The 17,967-nt window shown below is 44.0% G+C and overlaps 1 protein-coding gene across 2 annotated transcripts in view; it reads right to left on the bottom strand.

Annotated features, from left to right (window-relative positions):
* The window catches only part of NLN (neurolysin), a 290,543-nt gene extending 273,153 nt beyond the window's left edge, over positions 1 to 17,390 (bottom strand). The window contains exon 1 of one of the 2 annotated variants that reach the window (XM_078675166.1): positions 17,212 to 17,390. Coding sequence is in view for 1 of the 2 variants with exons in the window: in XM_078675165.1 (XP_078531291.1) it covers positions 17,198 to 17,244 (47 nt within the window). In the remaining variant the exon portion in view is untranslated. Of the gene's footprint in view, positions 1 to 17,197 lie in introns of both variants that reach the window. The other variant, XM_078675165.1, reaches the window with a different exon arrangement.
* Between the last annotated feature and the right edge of the window lie 577 nt (positions 17,391 to 17,967).

Genomic DNA, 17,967 nt, shown 5'->3' with positions numbered 1-17,967 from the left:
GAACACAAACTCAGCACTTGACAATTGCACGTTTAACAGGTTATGAATTGACACTGTTCCAGCCACACATAGAAATCAGACGCTGCAACATTTTAAATCCTGCTACATTGTTACCATCAGTTACTTCAAATCCAGCCACACATGATTGCGTGGAAGTAGTTAACATTACGACAAAGCCAAGACAAGATCTGACAGATACTCCGTTACCAGACCCCGACCTGACACTTTATGTGGATGGTTCATGCCTAAGAACTAGTACAGGAGAACTAGTCGCCGCGTATGCAGTGACTACTGACACCGAAGTTATTGAAACACACCGTATTGATACCCTGTCCGCTCAAGCAGCAGAGCTAGTTGCTCTGACACAAGCCTGCATACACGCCAAGAACTTGAAAGTTAATGTTTACACAGATTCACGTTACGCATTTGGAGTTGTACACGACTTCGGAGTGCTCTGGCAGGAGAGAGGTTTCATGACTTCTCATGGAACCAAGATTCAGCATGGTCTCCTTATTCAAGCTCTGTTAGATGCCATACATTTACCGACATCTATCGCTATCATGAAGTGCAAAGCACATACGAAAGTTACTGACATTATTTCTCAAGGTAACGATCTAGCAGATCGCACAGCCAAGCTTACAGCACAGACTCTAGACATTCCAGTTAACATGACACACACTCCAGATCCGACTACATGTATGACAGTTAAGGACCCTACACAAGATGTCATAGATATCCAGTTACATGCTACTCCCGAAGAAATCAAGAAATGGTCCGAACAAGGAGGGGTCCAGACAGATCAAGGATGGTTAACGAAGGGTAGAGCCACATGGTTTCTCCCCGACTCTATGGTTCAAGTTATTATTAATACCGCACATAGTCCAGCACATTTAGGAGAAAAAGCTATGTTAGACAGTATCCAGAACATTTGGTTCAACAAGCATTTACGAGCTGCAGCCAAGCAGAAAGTCCGTACCTGTATGATATGTTGTCAGTTTAATCCAGGTAAAAGTGTCCCGGTGGAACAAGGTGGATTCCAGCCCCCTGACCACCCTTTTGAAGTCCTCCAGATGGATTATATTCAGATGGAGCGATGTCGAGGTTTCAAGTATGTCCTTGTAGTTGTATGCGCTTTGTCCAGGTGGACAGAAGCATATCCAGTTCCAGATTACACAGCCGCGACCACTGCCAAGCAGTTGGTTCGTGAGTTCTTCCCTCGTTATGGACTCCCTAGAGTCGTATATTCTGACAACGGCCAGCCATTCTCATCTGAACTCATGAAGCATGTTTCCCTTTTGCTAGGGTACCAGTGGAAGTTTCATTGTGTACGCCACCCTGAAGCAGCCGGTCTCGTAGAGAGACATAATCAGACCCTGAAAATCCGAATTGCCAAAGTGTGTAAAGAAAAAGGTGTGGACTGGCTAGTAGCTCTGCCAGTTGCTTTATTTTATATGCGCATGGTCGCACATTCCAGATCAGGTCTGTCCCCGTATGAGGTTGTTTTCGGCCGCCCCCCTAACATGTGGGGTACTCCTAGACCCCGAAGTATTACCGATGTTTCAAGTAATATGCTGACAGATTACCTAGCTTCCTTGATGTCTGCCCTCAACTCATGTCGTTCACAGGTTGCCGCCGCATTTCCAGACAATACCGAGGTGGCACCGCATGAAATCGTTCCAGGATCCATGGTGATGGTCCGCAACTTTGACAGATCAAGTCCGCTGGAGCCTCGTTGGAAAGAGCCCCGACAGGTCCTCCTCACCACCCGTACAGCCGTGAAGTTGGAAGGACGCAAAGGCTGGGTGCACCTTTCTCATATTAAACTTTTTAATGGACTGAAACCCGTCTTAAAGAACATTTCCCAGGATTTGAAGGATTGCCAAAATATTGTTCTCAAGGACTGTCCCGCAAAAGACATTGCTACAACCCCTCCCCTGTTAGAGAAAACTCCGCAACAGGAGTACAAGCTAAAACTCCGGTCTAGTAAAATAAGTCAGTCAGTTTGATTGTCTAAGTCCTCCCCTAGGTGAAACGGTTAGACTGTTTCTGACATGTACAAAATAGACCCCCATAGTGAGAGAGTTAGTCAAAACTCAATCCGATGTATCGTTTTTCTATGTTTCATATTATTTCTCAGCATTATGATTTCCTGCACCAGTTATGCATTTTTCTTGTATTTCCCAGTTCTTCATGTAAATAAGTCTGCTAATGCTACAGTAGAGCACACGTTTAGTGATCTGCCTCCTCATGAACTCTCTTACCGCCTCGCCATGCGAAATAACTCATTCATCCGCATGTTACATTACTCACACCAGTCCAGCAATACCACTAATTGTTGGGTGTGTGGTCGACTCCCCCCTTTCCAGACACCGAAGGGAGTTCTGCCACTTTTTCCTTATCCATTTTCACATAATGGTTCGTGTGGAGCATGGTCCACGTTAACGTCATCCTCAACAGATATGTCTTTTCTTAACAGTACATGTTTTCCAGACAAACAAGGTCTTCCCCACCGAACAGGTTTAGATCTAGAAAATGAAGTGTATAATTTAGGTAATTATTCGTCGAATTTCATGGTCCTGAATGTTCAATCTGATACCACTCCAGACTTACCTGCTATTTCAGTACTACCAGTCAGAGGTGAATTATGTGTCCGAAATAAGGGTTCCATACACGTAGGACATAGTGATTGTACTACTATTGTCAAGTATAGTGACAGTGGGAAATCTATCTTCAAAGCCTCACGTCATTCTTATTTTATTTGTGGTCAAACTGCATATGTTCGTCTGCCCCTCGATTGGGAGGGAACCTGTTACATTGCCTTCCTACTGCCACCTGTTTTCCTAGCCCCACCTGATTATCATAGAAACACACGTCTAGTACACATTAGACATAGAAGGGAGTCCCCAATTGTCGATTATACTGAAACTGCTCTAGAACAGTATACAGATTTCAATAGAGGTTTCTTCTTCTTTATAGGACCTATCCAGAATAGTAAACTGATCCGTAGGTTAACCAGAACCCTCGAAGCTGTAGTAAATGAGACTGCCTCTGCTCTAGGTAACTTAACCGAAGAGCAATCTGCTATGAGATTTGTCGTTTTACAGAATCGTCTCGTCCTTGACGTCATACTGGCCGATAGGGGCGGGGCCTGTAGAGTCATCGGATCTAGTTGCTGCATTTTCATTCCAAATAACGCGCCGTCTGTTTATTCAGCTATAACCAGACTCCATAAAATTGCCCATCTGTTACACCAAGATCCAGGCACCTGGACATGGTCCGGTTGGTTCTGGAATATAATTTCCGCATGGGGATGGAAAATATTGTCCTTTCTAGGTATTGCAGTAGCGATCATATTCAGCTGCTGCCTCTGTATACAATGTGGCCCTGCGATTTGCGGCATTTGTGCTACCTCTTGTATTCCTAGTCCCAAGCCCCGTTCTAAATCCCGTTCCAGGATAATTCGAGACGAGCAAATGATACTGTATGAAATGATAGATGGTATCATGAATATTGATGTTTCCTGATGGAAACGTAGTGACAAGGAGGGAATGTGGAAAAGTAAATTTTGCCATGTTCTGTGTCCCTACGTGTCATCCATCATATGTTATGTGTGCATGATTAAATATGCATATGCATTCCCCATGTTCGATTAATGACGCAATTACAGTTGTGTCCACCTCTAGTATGCCAGTTTCCAGTCCTCGTGAATACTACGAATATCAGGCCTATGTAAAGCTACGTTGCCACGTTTCTCAGTGTGCACGTTATTCTATTATAAAGTCCCCGTTTCTAGGCCTCAAAAGGGCCTGGACACAAGATTCAGCTCCTGTCTCCTGCAACTTCGCTGAGGAGCGATACAGCCCCCACCTGTATCCTCGACCCTTCACTTACTTCCTACCTCGCAGTGCCCGGCCCAGCCTGGCTCAGTCTCTGAGTCTGCCAAGAATATGTTATGATTCCAGTTATCAGTTCAGTCCTCCTCCTCTGCATTCCTAAACTACTGAATCGCATCAATAGTTTCCGTCATTGTCTAGCCTTCACGTCTCCACGTTAGAGAAATACTGCATTTAATGGTCATTTAATATTCTTCATCACGCACTACATGTAGAATAATGCATGGTCCAGTCTTAGAATCAAGTTAGCCTTTCCTCCCCTAACTTCTAGTTTATATCAACATGTTCTCTAAACATCAGATACTAGATACTGTTTAGGTACATGTCGCCCTGACTCTCCAGACTTCAGTCTCTGCTCCTAGCACAGAGTTCATAGCCCCCAGCTTCTCCTAGTGATACGTCATTGCTAGTTTGCGCGCACCATCAGGTTAGAGGTCCCGGCTCCTTAGGTAGCCCCCTCCATGGTTTCCGCCCCATTCATGACATATTCTGTTACGTTTGCATCACATGTCTATGTATACGCCCTGTTACACCTCTTTACGCCCTTATCTTTCGCGACTGCTACGCGTCACGCCTTCTGCTCCACCCACTGCTACGCCTACTGCAATGTAATGCTATGTGTTTGCGTTATGTATATATGCTCATGTATTGTTATTAAAAGTCAGCGCGCTCATCCCAGATCCAGCCCCAGCAGCTGCTGGGCCCTGTCATCCTATTCCTATGCAGGTTGTCCTGTTCCTGTCCTTATGCTGTATTAAACCTGCAAAACTCCTACTACCTCGAATCTTGACTCTTATTTATTGAGCTATCTGTTATGATATATGTCTAGTCAAAAAGAGAGGTATTATTTATTTATTTACCACACGCTCCAAGGAGTGGAAGCAAAATACTACGCCTCCTGATCCTTAAAGATTTGGTTGACTCGTCAGACTCTAATAATATGATCCAAACAGGAGTCTGAAAAGGATTTGGAACTATCACAAACATACTAGCACTCTCGCTAGTAGCAGAAAAAAGAAAATGTAACAAGCAAAAACTATATCTCTGCTTTATCGACCTGGAAGTGAGATTCGATAGAGTGGATCGTAGTAGTCTATGGAGAAACTAAGAGCATGGAATATCTAAGACAAAATTTAGAAAGGAATAATGTTACTTTACTCAAACACATGGATTAGAGGTAAGCTGGGAGACGGCTCTAGACTATCAAGAGAACTGATCACAAACAGAGGGCTCAAACAGGGATGCGTTCTGGCGTCACACCTTTTTAACCTGTTTATGAGTGTCCTGACACCTCAACTCGACACCCCAGATTAATACCCACCCGCAGCACATGGCAAATCTAACATTATCACATCTGTCGTATGCAGATGACAGTGCTGATGAGCCAAACAAAAGTTGGACTACAGAGATCCTTGAATGAAATATACATGTATGTCACGGCCAATACCCTTGAAATTAACACATCAATGCAGATTTGTAATCGTCCAACTCTCCCATTGAATATCTGGATAAACGGGAATGCGTTGGAAGAAGTGACCAGCTACAAGTACTTGGGAGTTTACATTGACAGCAGACTCATGTATCAAGTGCAAAAAAATTACATAGCAACAATCAAGGGCACTATTTTTTGCGTTTACCACACTGGCCAAAAAACGAAATGGGCCAACATATAAGCCACTGCTTGCGGTAATAGCAGCAAAATTGTTACCTACAGTATCCTATGCAAGTGTCATCCAGTACAGAAAAGAGTCTGCACTTTTAAATAAGTTGCCGGTTACAACGTATAAACTTGTTTTCCAACTGCCTAAGTCTGACTCACCATTACCGGTACTTCTAGGATTTGGCCTGACTAATGAAACCGTACGTAGATTGTACTTGACAATTAAATGCTGGTATAAAATAAAACAAAATTTGGTCCATCACCCGATTAACAAGGCTCTATGGGAAGAGGTCGAAAAAAGTTTTTGAAAAATAATAAATCAACATACAACCAGTATCTGTTCAAAGCATTAGCATTAACCAACTCAGTAGAGCTCTGGAACAAGAACCTTTCCTTTGAAACTTTAAAACGTCATCTAAATAAAGTCTTGAAACTTCATTCGCTACTACTGGATAAGAATACCTCAGTTTTAGATCACATAGTAGTTGGATGGTGATCAAAAATTACAAAACCCTTCAACCCGGCAGCCTACCTAGGCCTCACCTTTTCAACAAGAATAAAAAAACACCATATGGCAATCCGCTTTGGTCAACTACCATCAGTTGTGGATAATCCATCTTGGAATTATAGCAGGTCCATAGTATGTAGACTCTGCGGAGGAACCAAAGAGGACTTTATTCATCTAATCTGCATTTGCCCACACTGACAGAAAGCACGCGTCACTTTATTGAAAAAAGTATTTTTAGCAAAAGGAACCAGGACTTGTAGAGCAGCAGTTATACAAACTTTGGACCCATCAGATTTACAGCTGAATTGCAAACTGATAAAACATTTAAAATTGTATTATCTCATGTTAAGAACTACACATCATGAAACACTTTAAGAAAGAAAGTTGAAGACCCACTCCAGAACAAAGAACAACAACAAACGCATTGTGGACTACAAGATCATTCAATGTTTAAACGACTATAGTAGGAGGATTTTGAGGGCACCTGTTAAAAACTAAGATCTGCCATTAGGCACAGGTTAACAGGTTAAAATGATAGCCCGACCTACTATGCATCAAGCTTATTTGCACATTTTTATTGCTCTTAGAGGATAGTTGGATACACTATGTTTTGCAATGATTTTAAAACGGGGATTTATTCAGGGGTGTTATTAAGTATTAATTGTACTATGTGTAATTGTGCTCAAATTGTATGGATTTAATTAACTAAACAATAAAATGTACTTACTTAATAACTGTACATTTGCCCAGTGATGATGGACTTGCGTAAATCAAGTCTTAGAACTAAGTGAAATAGACTGGGAGTCTAAACCTGACCACAGAGCATTATAGCTGCGCTATGCCCAAAAAACATGGCCCTAAACATTGGTCTGACAAACTGTGACCATCTTGCATATAAAAGGTTAGGTCCCACGTCGCCTTCGTCCACACCACCAAACTCCACTGGACCGACCACTGCTGCATCCATTTCACCTTCAAGAAACCAACCACGCACCACCGCACTCAACAGCTGCCTCATCGCTGCTGGAGCAAAGTCACCGAAGATCAGCTGACCACCTCCCTCGCCAAGAACCCACCCACCAACCCAGACCCCGCAGCCCGCAACCTCAGACAGTGGATCGACGAATGCGCCAACACCCTCGCCCTGCTCAAGAAACCCTCCAAAAGCCAACAAGAGAGCCACCTGGTTCACCAACAAGCTCCAGGCCTCCAAACGTGCATGCCGGAAACTGGAGAAGACATCGCTCCACGAACACACACCGGACAACCACGCAGCCCACAAGGATGCCACCCGCACCACCATCTCATCAGATTAGCCAAAAGATCCTCCTTCAGAGACCGCTTGGATAACAACGTACACAACAGCAAAGAGCTCTTCAGCATCGTAAAGGAACTCTCGAACCCCAGCGCCAACGACATCCCGCCCTCACAAGAACTATGCGACTTACTAGCCATCTTCTTCCACCGCAAGATAGCTGACAACCACGACAGCTTCAACACCACGACCGCCCCGACTGCGCCAGGGACCACCCCCCCTGTGAACACCACCAGCGCCAACCACCTGATCTCCTGGTCCAACATCAACGACGAAGAGACACCAAAGGTCATGAACTCCATCCACTCAGGATCTCCGTCTGACCCATGCCCACACCACGTATTCAACAAAGCAGACGCGGCCATCGCACCCCAACTACGGAAGGTCATCAACATCTCCTTCGAAACATTCCCGGAAAGCTGGAAGCACACCGAAATCAATGCCCTCCTCAAGAAACCCAAAGCGGACCCAAGGACCTCAAGAACTTCCGGCCCATCTCCCTGCTCCCGTTCCCGGCAAAGGTCATCGAAAAAATCATCAACATGCAACTGGCCCGCCACCTGGAAGACAACAACATCTTGGACCCGTCCCAGTCCGGATTCAGATGAAACCACAGCACCGAGACTGCCCTCATCGCCGCCACAGACGACATCAGGCGCCAACCAGACAATGGCGAAACATCAGCCCTCATCCTCCTGGACCTGTCAGCCGCCTTCGATACGGTCTGCCATCACACTCTAAAGACACGCCTCCTAGAAGCCGGAGTCCAAGAGAAGGCTCTTGACTGGACCACGTCCTTCCTCTCCGAAAGAACCCAGAGCGTCCGCCTCCCACCCTTCCGATCCGAAGCTACCAACATCATCCGCGGCGTCCCCCAGGGCTCATCCCTCAGCCCGACGCTGTTCAACATCTACATGGCCCCCCTCGCATAAGTGGCCCGCCATCACGACCTCAACATCATCTCCTACGTCGACGACACCTAGCTCATCCTATCCCTCACCAAGGACCCACACACCGCCAAAACCAACCTCCACGAGGGAATGAAGGCCGTCGCCGACTGGATGAGGAGCAGCCATCTGAAGCTGAACTCGGACAAGACGGAGGTCCTCATCCTCGGACCCACCCCCTCAGCGTGGGGCAACTCCTGGTGGCCAACCACACTGGGAACAGCACCAACACCCACCGACCATGAACGCAACCTAGGATTCATCCTCGACTCCTCCCTCTCCATGTCGAAGCAAGTCAACGTCCTCTCCTCCTCCTGCTACAACACCCTCCGCATGCTCCGCAGGATCTACAAGTGGATCCCCACTGAAACAAGAAGAACGGTGACGCAGGCCCTCGTCAGCAGCAGACTGGACTACGGCAACGCACTCTACGCAGGAATCCCAGCCAAACACCTACGACAACTACAACGCATCCAAAAAACCTTCGCCCGACTGATTGTCAACATCCCCCGCCAAAGCCACATCACCCCCCCACCTGAGAGACCTACACTGGCTCCCGGTCGACAAGAGGATCACCTTCAAGCTCCTCACCCACGCACACAAAGCACTCCAAAACGCCGGACCAGCCTACCTGAACAGCAGACTCAGCTTCCACACCCCCACCCGCCAGCTCCGCTCCGCCAGCCTCGCCCTCGCAGCTGTCCCCCGCATCCAACGAACGACCTCCGGCGGCAGATCCTTCTCCTAACTCGCCGCCAAGACCTGGAACACCCTTCCTACCCACATATGGCAGACCCAAGACCTTCTCGCCTTCAGAAGGCTCCTCAAGACCTGGCTGTTCGAGCAGTAGCAGCCTCCCCCGCCCCTCCCCTCAGCGCCTTGGGACCCTTACGGGTAAGTAGCGCGCTTTACAAGTACGCTGATTGATTGATTATGTGGCCTCCCAAGAAGCCCAGCCTAACAGACAACTAACTGCTACATCCACGACCCTGCTCCCTCTTAGAACCGTTAGATGTCAATATACTGTTGCTAGCATTTGAAGGCTCTCGAAAATTGATCTGGTATTTTATGTACCTATTTATATGCTGTTTTTATACTATTTCTGTCTGTTTTATAATAGGGGCTGTTCTCTATTGCTGAGGAACAAACGGCTGCTACATTTATGCCTGTTAGATGTAATTACACTGATGCTAGTACCTGAAAGCACTTGAAAATGGGGACCCGGGGGAACTTGGCGCGAGCCGGTGTCCCCCTGAGGTTTTTAGCGCATTGGGACAGTCTACAAAGCGCGATAGGTTTAGTTAGGGTAAGGGGCAGGACTAGCACGTAAGTATTTATAGGTAGGTTTTTGGCGGGGTTTTCTGTGAGGGAAGTTAGCGGCGGATTTGGTTGAAACTCTCTTTTTTATATGTACATGTTATATTTAAAAATAAACAAATGTATATGTCACATTAGGACAGGTATCAGTTTTTTCCTGCATTAGGTAGTTTATTATCATTAGGTGCTTTTTGGGGGGGTATGGATAGTCTCGAGCGGGCTTATCCATCTCTCTGGGGTGGGGATGGGGAGGAAAAGGTCAATAAAACAAATGAGGGAGAAGGAATGATGGGTTTGTACAGTACATGGGGGGTATTTCTAAAGTCTGATTTGAAATACTTGGTTTTATTATGATAATGGGGGTTGTCTTGATATGGCAACGTTTGTTCTTAGGGAAAAATATGCTGTCTTAATAAAGTGAACTTTTCTGAGTTTGCCATTTTACATACTTATTTATAACTCATTGTTATGTCACTTAAGATCTGTCTATTGTATAGCATGGATTGTTTTTTCTTGGAAAGAATGTCAATAACCATTTATAATGAAGATACTATTAAATGTATTCCACTAACATGTTGTTTACTTCTAGAGTGTTTACCTGTTCAGATTACATGATCTCTCAAAAGGCCTTCTCCCACTATATTCCTATAATCCAGCACGAAAAATTGAACTTAATTTGAGACTATCAATTTTTCCCTTTCCTTTAAATGACCATCTCCTTGTCTTCCATTCTCTGCATACCTTACTGAGGAAGAGGTGTGGCGCCGCGGCCAGGGCGACTGACGCTGGAATCTGGGGACCACGGTTCGATCCCCGGCTCCGGCGGCAGGTCAGCCCAGCACCATGTGACTCTGGGCAATAGCTCGCTTAATCTTCCCGACGGCCCCCCAGCGCCTAGAGACCCTTACGGGTGATTGTGCGCTTTACAAATGTGGACTTTACCTTTACTGTCTTTGAATTTAGCCTATTCTAAGATCCATGCATGTCTGCCTTAATCTCGGCCTACCCCTCACCTCGTAGATCATAACTCGTCGTGTAACTAGCAATACAAAATATCCTCTAGCCTACCTATTCATCACACCACCGAGAAACAAAAATATTGTAAAAGCCGTATTGTTTGTGACAAAGGTATTGTTTTAATAAGACTACTGGATGCCGCCTTTGAAACTTTGTAATACTCTAGGTTTGTTTTGCAATGTTTATTTATACCTTGTCTCTTTAAGTATGACTCCCGTGCATTCTTAGAACCCTGCTGTGCTCTTGTGGTGGATTCCGCTAGGGAATTCATTCTTACCTTAGACTACAACTGAACTGGTTGGCTGTATTTTGTTTGCCATTAATTAAACCTATCTCGACCTACACTACTGCCTCCATTGGATTATTACATAAATTTATTGGCGACGATGCGTGCTGTGTAATACCCTTGGGCCTGGCCATCAAGAGATAGAGATTCGTTCCTGTCATCGCTGACCAACCGTCACTTTCAGGATCGAGTTGGCATCACTTATATCCACACGGAATCATCAGGCTGACCTTCTACAGTCACGACGGTACTTTCCTACATTTTCGAAACTGTCTACGTCTGCGGAAATTTCAGAAAGGATTTCCGTGTACCACATACTTCGGTTGTCTGAATCTACCGACTTCGAACGAAGACCACGCAAAAACTGTAAGACTATTTATTTTTTCTCCTCTCGTCTTTGTGTGGCATCGCTTGTGGTTACTCGGACCTCTATATTATTTTACTTTTCTGACATTTTACTCTGTTTTCATTTTGACCGTTGTCAATTCAAAAATTGTATCTCGTACCTCGTGCCATTCCTCGAGACCTCTTGGTTACTGGAACTTTGATTGCCTGCATTCTGTTTCCGTGTGCGGTCTCATGACGTCTGCCTCAGCCTCCATGTCAGCACGTTTGTGAGCAGTGTCGTACAGAGCGTCTGACGTCCTCACCCTTCGTCCTTCATTGTTCATTTTCATTGGACAAATGTTTTAATCCTTGGGATTGGTCCTTCCGCTCACCTTTATTACGTACTGAACATTCTACTTGTTTTCACCGCTGATGCGCACAGCTCTCAGCTTCGTTTTCGCGCATTCACCGCTGATGCGCACAGCGTTCATTGCTTAGCAACCATTTGTTCGCTGATGCGCACAGCTCCTGTCGTCAAGTTATTTATGCGCACAGTTTCCATTTTCCACGTATTTATGTACACAGCTTTTCCTGGACACACGCTGATGTACACAGCTCCTTTGTTTATTGTACGCTGTTAATGTTTATTCCATTTGCTTAATTTACACTGGCACACACTATTTTACTGTATACAACTGTGTTTTATATTTCTCATCACTAATTTTGTCACTTAGCCATGTCTACCTTACAGTCAGTAAATCCACCTCCAGCTTTCCTGGAAACTCCTGGCGAACCTTCTATTAGGTGGGAAATCTGGCATGATGCCTTTGAAAATTATCTTGGAGCTATTGGAGCATCTAGATTTCGTCCTGAGAGAAAGAAATGTCTTCTTTTACACTCACTAGGCTTTGAGGGTAGATCTGTCTACAAACACCTTCCTGACCTACCTGTTACTGAGGGTGTTATCTCTGATGAATATAGTGACACCATTCTTAAACTTAAAATACGTTTCGATAAACAACCCAATCTTATGGTTCGTAGACACACTTTCTTTAAAAGAAAACAAGCTGATTCCGAAGACATTGATACTTATATCTCTATATTACGCCGATTGGCATCTGAGTGTAAATTTGAGAACTTCAATGAACAACTTATAAGGGATCAGTTTGTGTGCCATTGCAAGGATAAAAACATTAGACAAAAGTTATTAGCATTGAGTGACCCGTCTCTTGATGACACCATTAAATTAGCTAAAAGTGTCGAAACATCTATGGTTTCTCTCAAAGAACTGGAAGACAAAGTTATTGAACCTATAAATGCTTTAAGTTTAAATTCTTCTTCAAAGTTTAACAAAAGAAAACCTATACTGAATACCTCTAAAGGTAAAGTTTGGAATAAAACTGTTTCCTCCCAAATGTGCATTAGATGTGGCAACCCCCAACATCTTAAAGGTTCTTCGTGTCCTGCTTCCAACGTGGTATGCAACTATTGTAAAAAGTTGGGGCATTTTGCTAAAGTTTGCTTAAAATTGAAAAATAAGAAAAGTTTTGATAAACCTGTTGTGGGTGTTGTGGATTCTGATTCGTCTTCAGATTCAGAAATAACTATTGGAGTTGTTTCCGATTTTCCTGATGAATCAATAATTGAAGGCGATCCTGATTCCTGTGTTGACCCCATCATTGAGGTGACTATTGGTGACAAAATTTTGAAACTCCTAGTAGATTCTGGTGCCAAAATCACCATGATTGACAAGGATTTATTTGATTTTACTTGGAGTAACTCTCGCCCTCTTCTTCCTCCTGACCGTGCTCCTGTGTCTTACGAAGGGAGGAGGATCAGTCTCCTTGGCTTCTTTGAAGACATCCTATGTTTTCAGGGAAGGAAAATTAGAGGGAAAATTTATGTTGCTATCAAAGGACTCAACATATTGGGTTGGTTCCATCAGGGTCTTTTTGGAATGACACTTAAACCTGGTGCGAGGGAACAAGTCTTTATTGCTACATGCTCTGATTATCTAGAAATGCTCAAATGCAAGTTTCCCTCCGTTTTTAGTTCAAAATTGGGCAAAATAAAAGGCTTTAAGCACAAGATCATTGTAAAAGAAGGATCAACACCTGTCAAACACAAACTTAGGGGTGTACCTTTCAGTGTCAGAGATGATTTGAAGAAAGAACTGGAAACGTTATGTGAGTGTGGTGTGATTGAACCTACTGAGTCCTCTCTATGGCTTTCGCCTTTGGTTGTAGCCCGTAAGAGGGATGGGAAACTTAGGGTCTGTGTTGACCTTCGCTCAGTTAACAAGGAGATTTGGGTAGATTCTCATCCTCTTCCCCGCATTAACAATCTCTTCGCAGCTACCAAAGGAGCAAAGTTATTCACCAAACTCGATTTAACCAATGCATACCACCAGGTTGAGCTACATCCCGATTCCCGTCACATTACTGCCTTTATTTCCCCATTGGGTACGTTTCAGTATAAACGTATGCCTTTTGGTCTAGCGTCGGCCGCTTCGGTCTTTCAGAGAGTTATGGGTAATATTTTGCAAGGTGTCAAGTGTGTAACAGTCTTCCAAGATGATGTGTTAATCTTTGGCAAGGATGTCGGTTCTCATGATTGTGTTTTAGAAAATGTTCTCAGTTTATTTCAAAATCATGGTGTTGTTTTGAAACTTGAAAAATGCAAATTCTTATGTACGGAAGTTGAGTATCTCGGTCACATTCTGACGCAAGATGGAATTAAGCCTAGACCTGGACTTTTAGACGCAATTTCCAAAGCCCCTACTCCGTCCGATAAAACTGGAGTTAAATCTCTCCTGGGCATTTGTGAATACTACTCCAGGTTTATTCCCCACTATGCGACTATTGTACGCCCTATCAGTAATTTGTTGAGGAAAGGTGTCAAATTCGTTTGGTGCGAAGAATGTGTTCTAGCCTTTGAAAAAGTGAAAGCTTCCCTGATGTCTGATTCTGTACTTAAACCTTTTGATCCTGCCTTACCTTGTTGTCTTACTGTTGACGCAAGTTGCGTCGGTCTTGGTGCCACTTTAACACAAAATGAAGGTGGTGTGGAAAGAACCATCAGTTTTGCTTCAAGAGTGTTGAGATCGGCTGAGATTCAATACTCTGTGATAGAGAAGGAGCTTTTGGCCTGCACCTGGGCCATTGAAAAATTCAGACCGTTCATTTGGGGTACGCGTTTTTTGCTTCAAACTGACCATAAACCGTTAGTTAACATCTTAGGTGGTGGTCTCACCAAGTGTTGTACACCCAGGATTTTAAGAATGGTCACCAGGCTCCTACAATACAATTTTGATGTTGTGCATATTGCCGGAGGGAAAAACGTAAGGGCTGATTTCTTGTCTCGTTTTCCTCCTACTGTGTGTGACGACGATGTCGACATTCCCTTTTCTAATCTTATCGATGAAGATTGTGATGATTGCTTAGTCGCTTGCGTGGATATTCCTGAGTTACAAGTTTGTTCTGAAGTCGAGTGGAGGAAGGCTTTTGTTAAGGATAGTATTCTGCAGGATGTTTACAATTTTGTCAAGGTGGGCTGGCCACGTGAGAAAGTGTTGTCTGCTTCTCTTCAACCCTTTTCTAAAGTTGGACATGAGATTTCCATTGAGGATGGTATTTTATTACGTAATGACAAAATCATCCCTCCTTCTGCCTTTAGAAAAGACATAATTGCCAAGGCTCATGAGGGTCATTTAGGTTCTTCCTTCACCAAACGTAGAATTCGAGAGATGTTCTGGTGGCCTGCCATGGATTCAGATATTGACTGCTTTGTCGCAGAATGTTGTATATGTAAATCTTCCGATAAAAGTCTCAAGACCTGGGTTCCTCCTCTTATGCCAGTTGAATGTCCAGATCGTCCCTGGGCAAAACTGGGCATTGACATAATGGGTCCCTACTCCGTGCTCAGTGGTTGTTTCAGGTTCATCTTGGTTTTAATTGACTATGCTTCCAAATGGCCAGAGTTCAAACTTACCAAAGATGTTGATACCAAAAGTGTCATTGAGTTCCTTTGTGATGTATGGAGCAGGGAAGAGTTTCCTGAAGTGTTGGTTTCCGACAATGGGAAACAATTTGTGAGCCATGAGTTTGTTGAATTTCTCTCCAGGTCTGGTGTCAAGCATGTGAAGAGTTCCCTTTATCATCCTCAAGGGAACGGACTTGTCGAGAGGATGAACCGAGTTGTTGGCGACTGTGTGAAGTGGGCTAGATGTAGCAATGTTGAGGTCAGTAAAGCTTTGAAGAGCATGATTTGGTTTTATAGGACCACCCCTCACTCCTCCACCAAGATTTCTCCTTTCGAGTTAATGAGAGGGCGAAAGCCAAACACTTCATTTTGTCCTGGGTGGATGTCCAAATGGATTAAGTCAAGTTCAGATGTTTCTAGTCTCATGTCCATTGTTAAAAGTAATGTTTCAATCTCCCAGTCCAAACAAAAGGAATATTTTGATGTGAAGAAAGGAACAAAAGAGAGTATTTTGGAAGTTGGAGATTTTGTACGGATCAGGAAGTCTGGGCATGTTAACAAAGGGGAAAGCAAGTTTGGACCTCCTTCTAAAGTTGTTAAAGTCATAGGCAATGCCATACAAGTGGAAGGAGGTTTCTGGTGGAATCTCAACAGAGTTGCTAAAATTGTCCCTGACTCTGGAGTTCTTCCTAAAGCTAATTCCTCCTCACATGTTTCTGAAGGTCCCTCTAATACTTCTCTACTTAACAATACTTCCTCTTCTGACACAGGCACCAGGAAGAGCTCTCGTATTGTAAATAGACCTTCAAGATTTAGAGAATAAGTTTTCACATACATTTTGTAGCTATACTGTTATTCATTGCCGCTTTTCTCATGTTCATTTATTCTGTTAAGAAGAGGAGATGATGTAATACTCTAGGTTTGTTTTGCAATGTTTATTTATACCTTGTCTCTTTAAGTATGACTCCCGTGCATTCTTAGAACCCTGCTGTGCTCTTGTGGTGGATTCCGCTAGGGAATTCATTCTTACCTTAGACTACAACTGAACTGGTTGGCTGTATTTTGTTTGCCATTAATTAAACCTATCTCGACCTACACTACTGCCTCCATTGGATTATTACAAACTTGTAAACAGAAAACGCGTCAAGACGAAGGCACGATGAATGTCAAAAGATGGTCAGAGCCAAGAAGAGAGACAATACATATATAAATATATTGGAGGTCGGACAGGTCTCACGGAGAGCAGAATATTTTTGAAGGAGTAGCAGGTGATACTGGGGTGATAATAAATATTAGAAGTGTAAGATCAATCATTAACATGGAGCTTCCGGTCGGGTGAGGTGTGTATTTGTTTTGCAACTGCAAAACAAATTAGATCTTTAGGTTATACGTTAATATTAATGAGATCATTCCACTGAAATATTATTTCCAGACCTTACGAAAATCAGTGTCTTGGCTCAGTAATTAAGAGTGGTTGTCATAATGTTATTTGGGATATGAAGTTATTAGATCGCAGACAGTACGAGAGAGAGAGCCTCTGGAAGAGCCTCAAAGGAGGATGCTCGTGACAGAACAAACCCGGAAACAGCACGGATGCGGCCAGACCGGTTAGAGTGGATTATTCATCCTGTTTCAGCAGCCCAAAGACGGTGAGAAAGCCACTGAACACATTCTACTCCACAACACACCCGAAACCCGTTTCTTTACGTTAGCGGAGCATATTTAAACAATAGATAGACCACACTTATCGAAGCCGCTTTAGATATTCGTAAAATGAATCATGAACAATACAGGTGTATTTACCCACACCCAATATGGACGACGACCGGAAGTGGTCATGTCTATGCGATGTTTGTACGATGTCTAGCACTTAAAGATATAATTATAGAGGTTTCTGCAGCGTTTCCCTTAACCCGGCTACACTATTTAATTCCTGAGATTGATACCTGTGAGGGGATACTTGAACTGGAGCCAGACGGCGGAGACTCCACATGACCCAGTAGCGGTTACATGTAGGCTTTCCTCGCCTCCGGAATCTCTTTCACTGAACACGAAACACTATTGCCATGTGTTTGACATTAAAGGCACACGCTTTCCCTGCAAAGTGCGCATGCGGGAATCAAGGACGAATGGAACAGCAGATTTGGCCTATCAGACTTGCATCTCCTACTACGCATGGGCAGAGGCGCTCTCTGAGCCGTGGCCATGTTAGGGTCAGGCCGTTCATTCAAGAAAACTTTGCATCTTCAAGATTTTTAGGATCGAGTGTAAGGCACGTTAGAGGGTGGTCGCGGGTTGAAGGAGTCACAACCTCCACTCATTTTAGAAATTGGACTCCATCCCCAACAGCCATATCTTGATTTAAACAAATTGTGCGATCCTACTAAATTGTTTTATTTTACTTTCTCTCGTTTTTCTACTAGAATGAAGGACGCAGACACAGTAGGGTACTGGGCAGTGCTTTAAATGGGAAAAAATAAGTGCAGGTACTCATTAATATGAGCTAGAGGTGTGGCAAGTGGGTGGGGCTAGGGGCGAGGCTAAGAGCAACATATGATGATACATAATGAATTCTGTACCAGTTGCAGCCACTATCAAAACACATGAAAAATATGTTTATGTAAATGAAACAGGTTAACTCGTTACACAAAATGAAATCCAAACAAGATATGTGAACAGTTCGGCGTTTTGTAATATTTGCTGCTTTTTAATACCA

The sequence above is a fragment of the Lissotriton helveticus genome, chromosome 2_1, assembly GCF_964261635.1.
Source record: "Lissotriton helveticus chromosome 2_1, aLisHel1.1, whole genome shotgun sequence".
Classification (NCBI taxonomy): Eukaryota; Metazoa; Chordata; class Amphibia; order Caudata; family Salamandridae; genus Lissotriton; species Lissotriton helveticus.
Note: the sequence above shows the minus strand (reverse complement) of the source record. Positions and strands in the feature narration are given on the sequence as shown.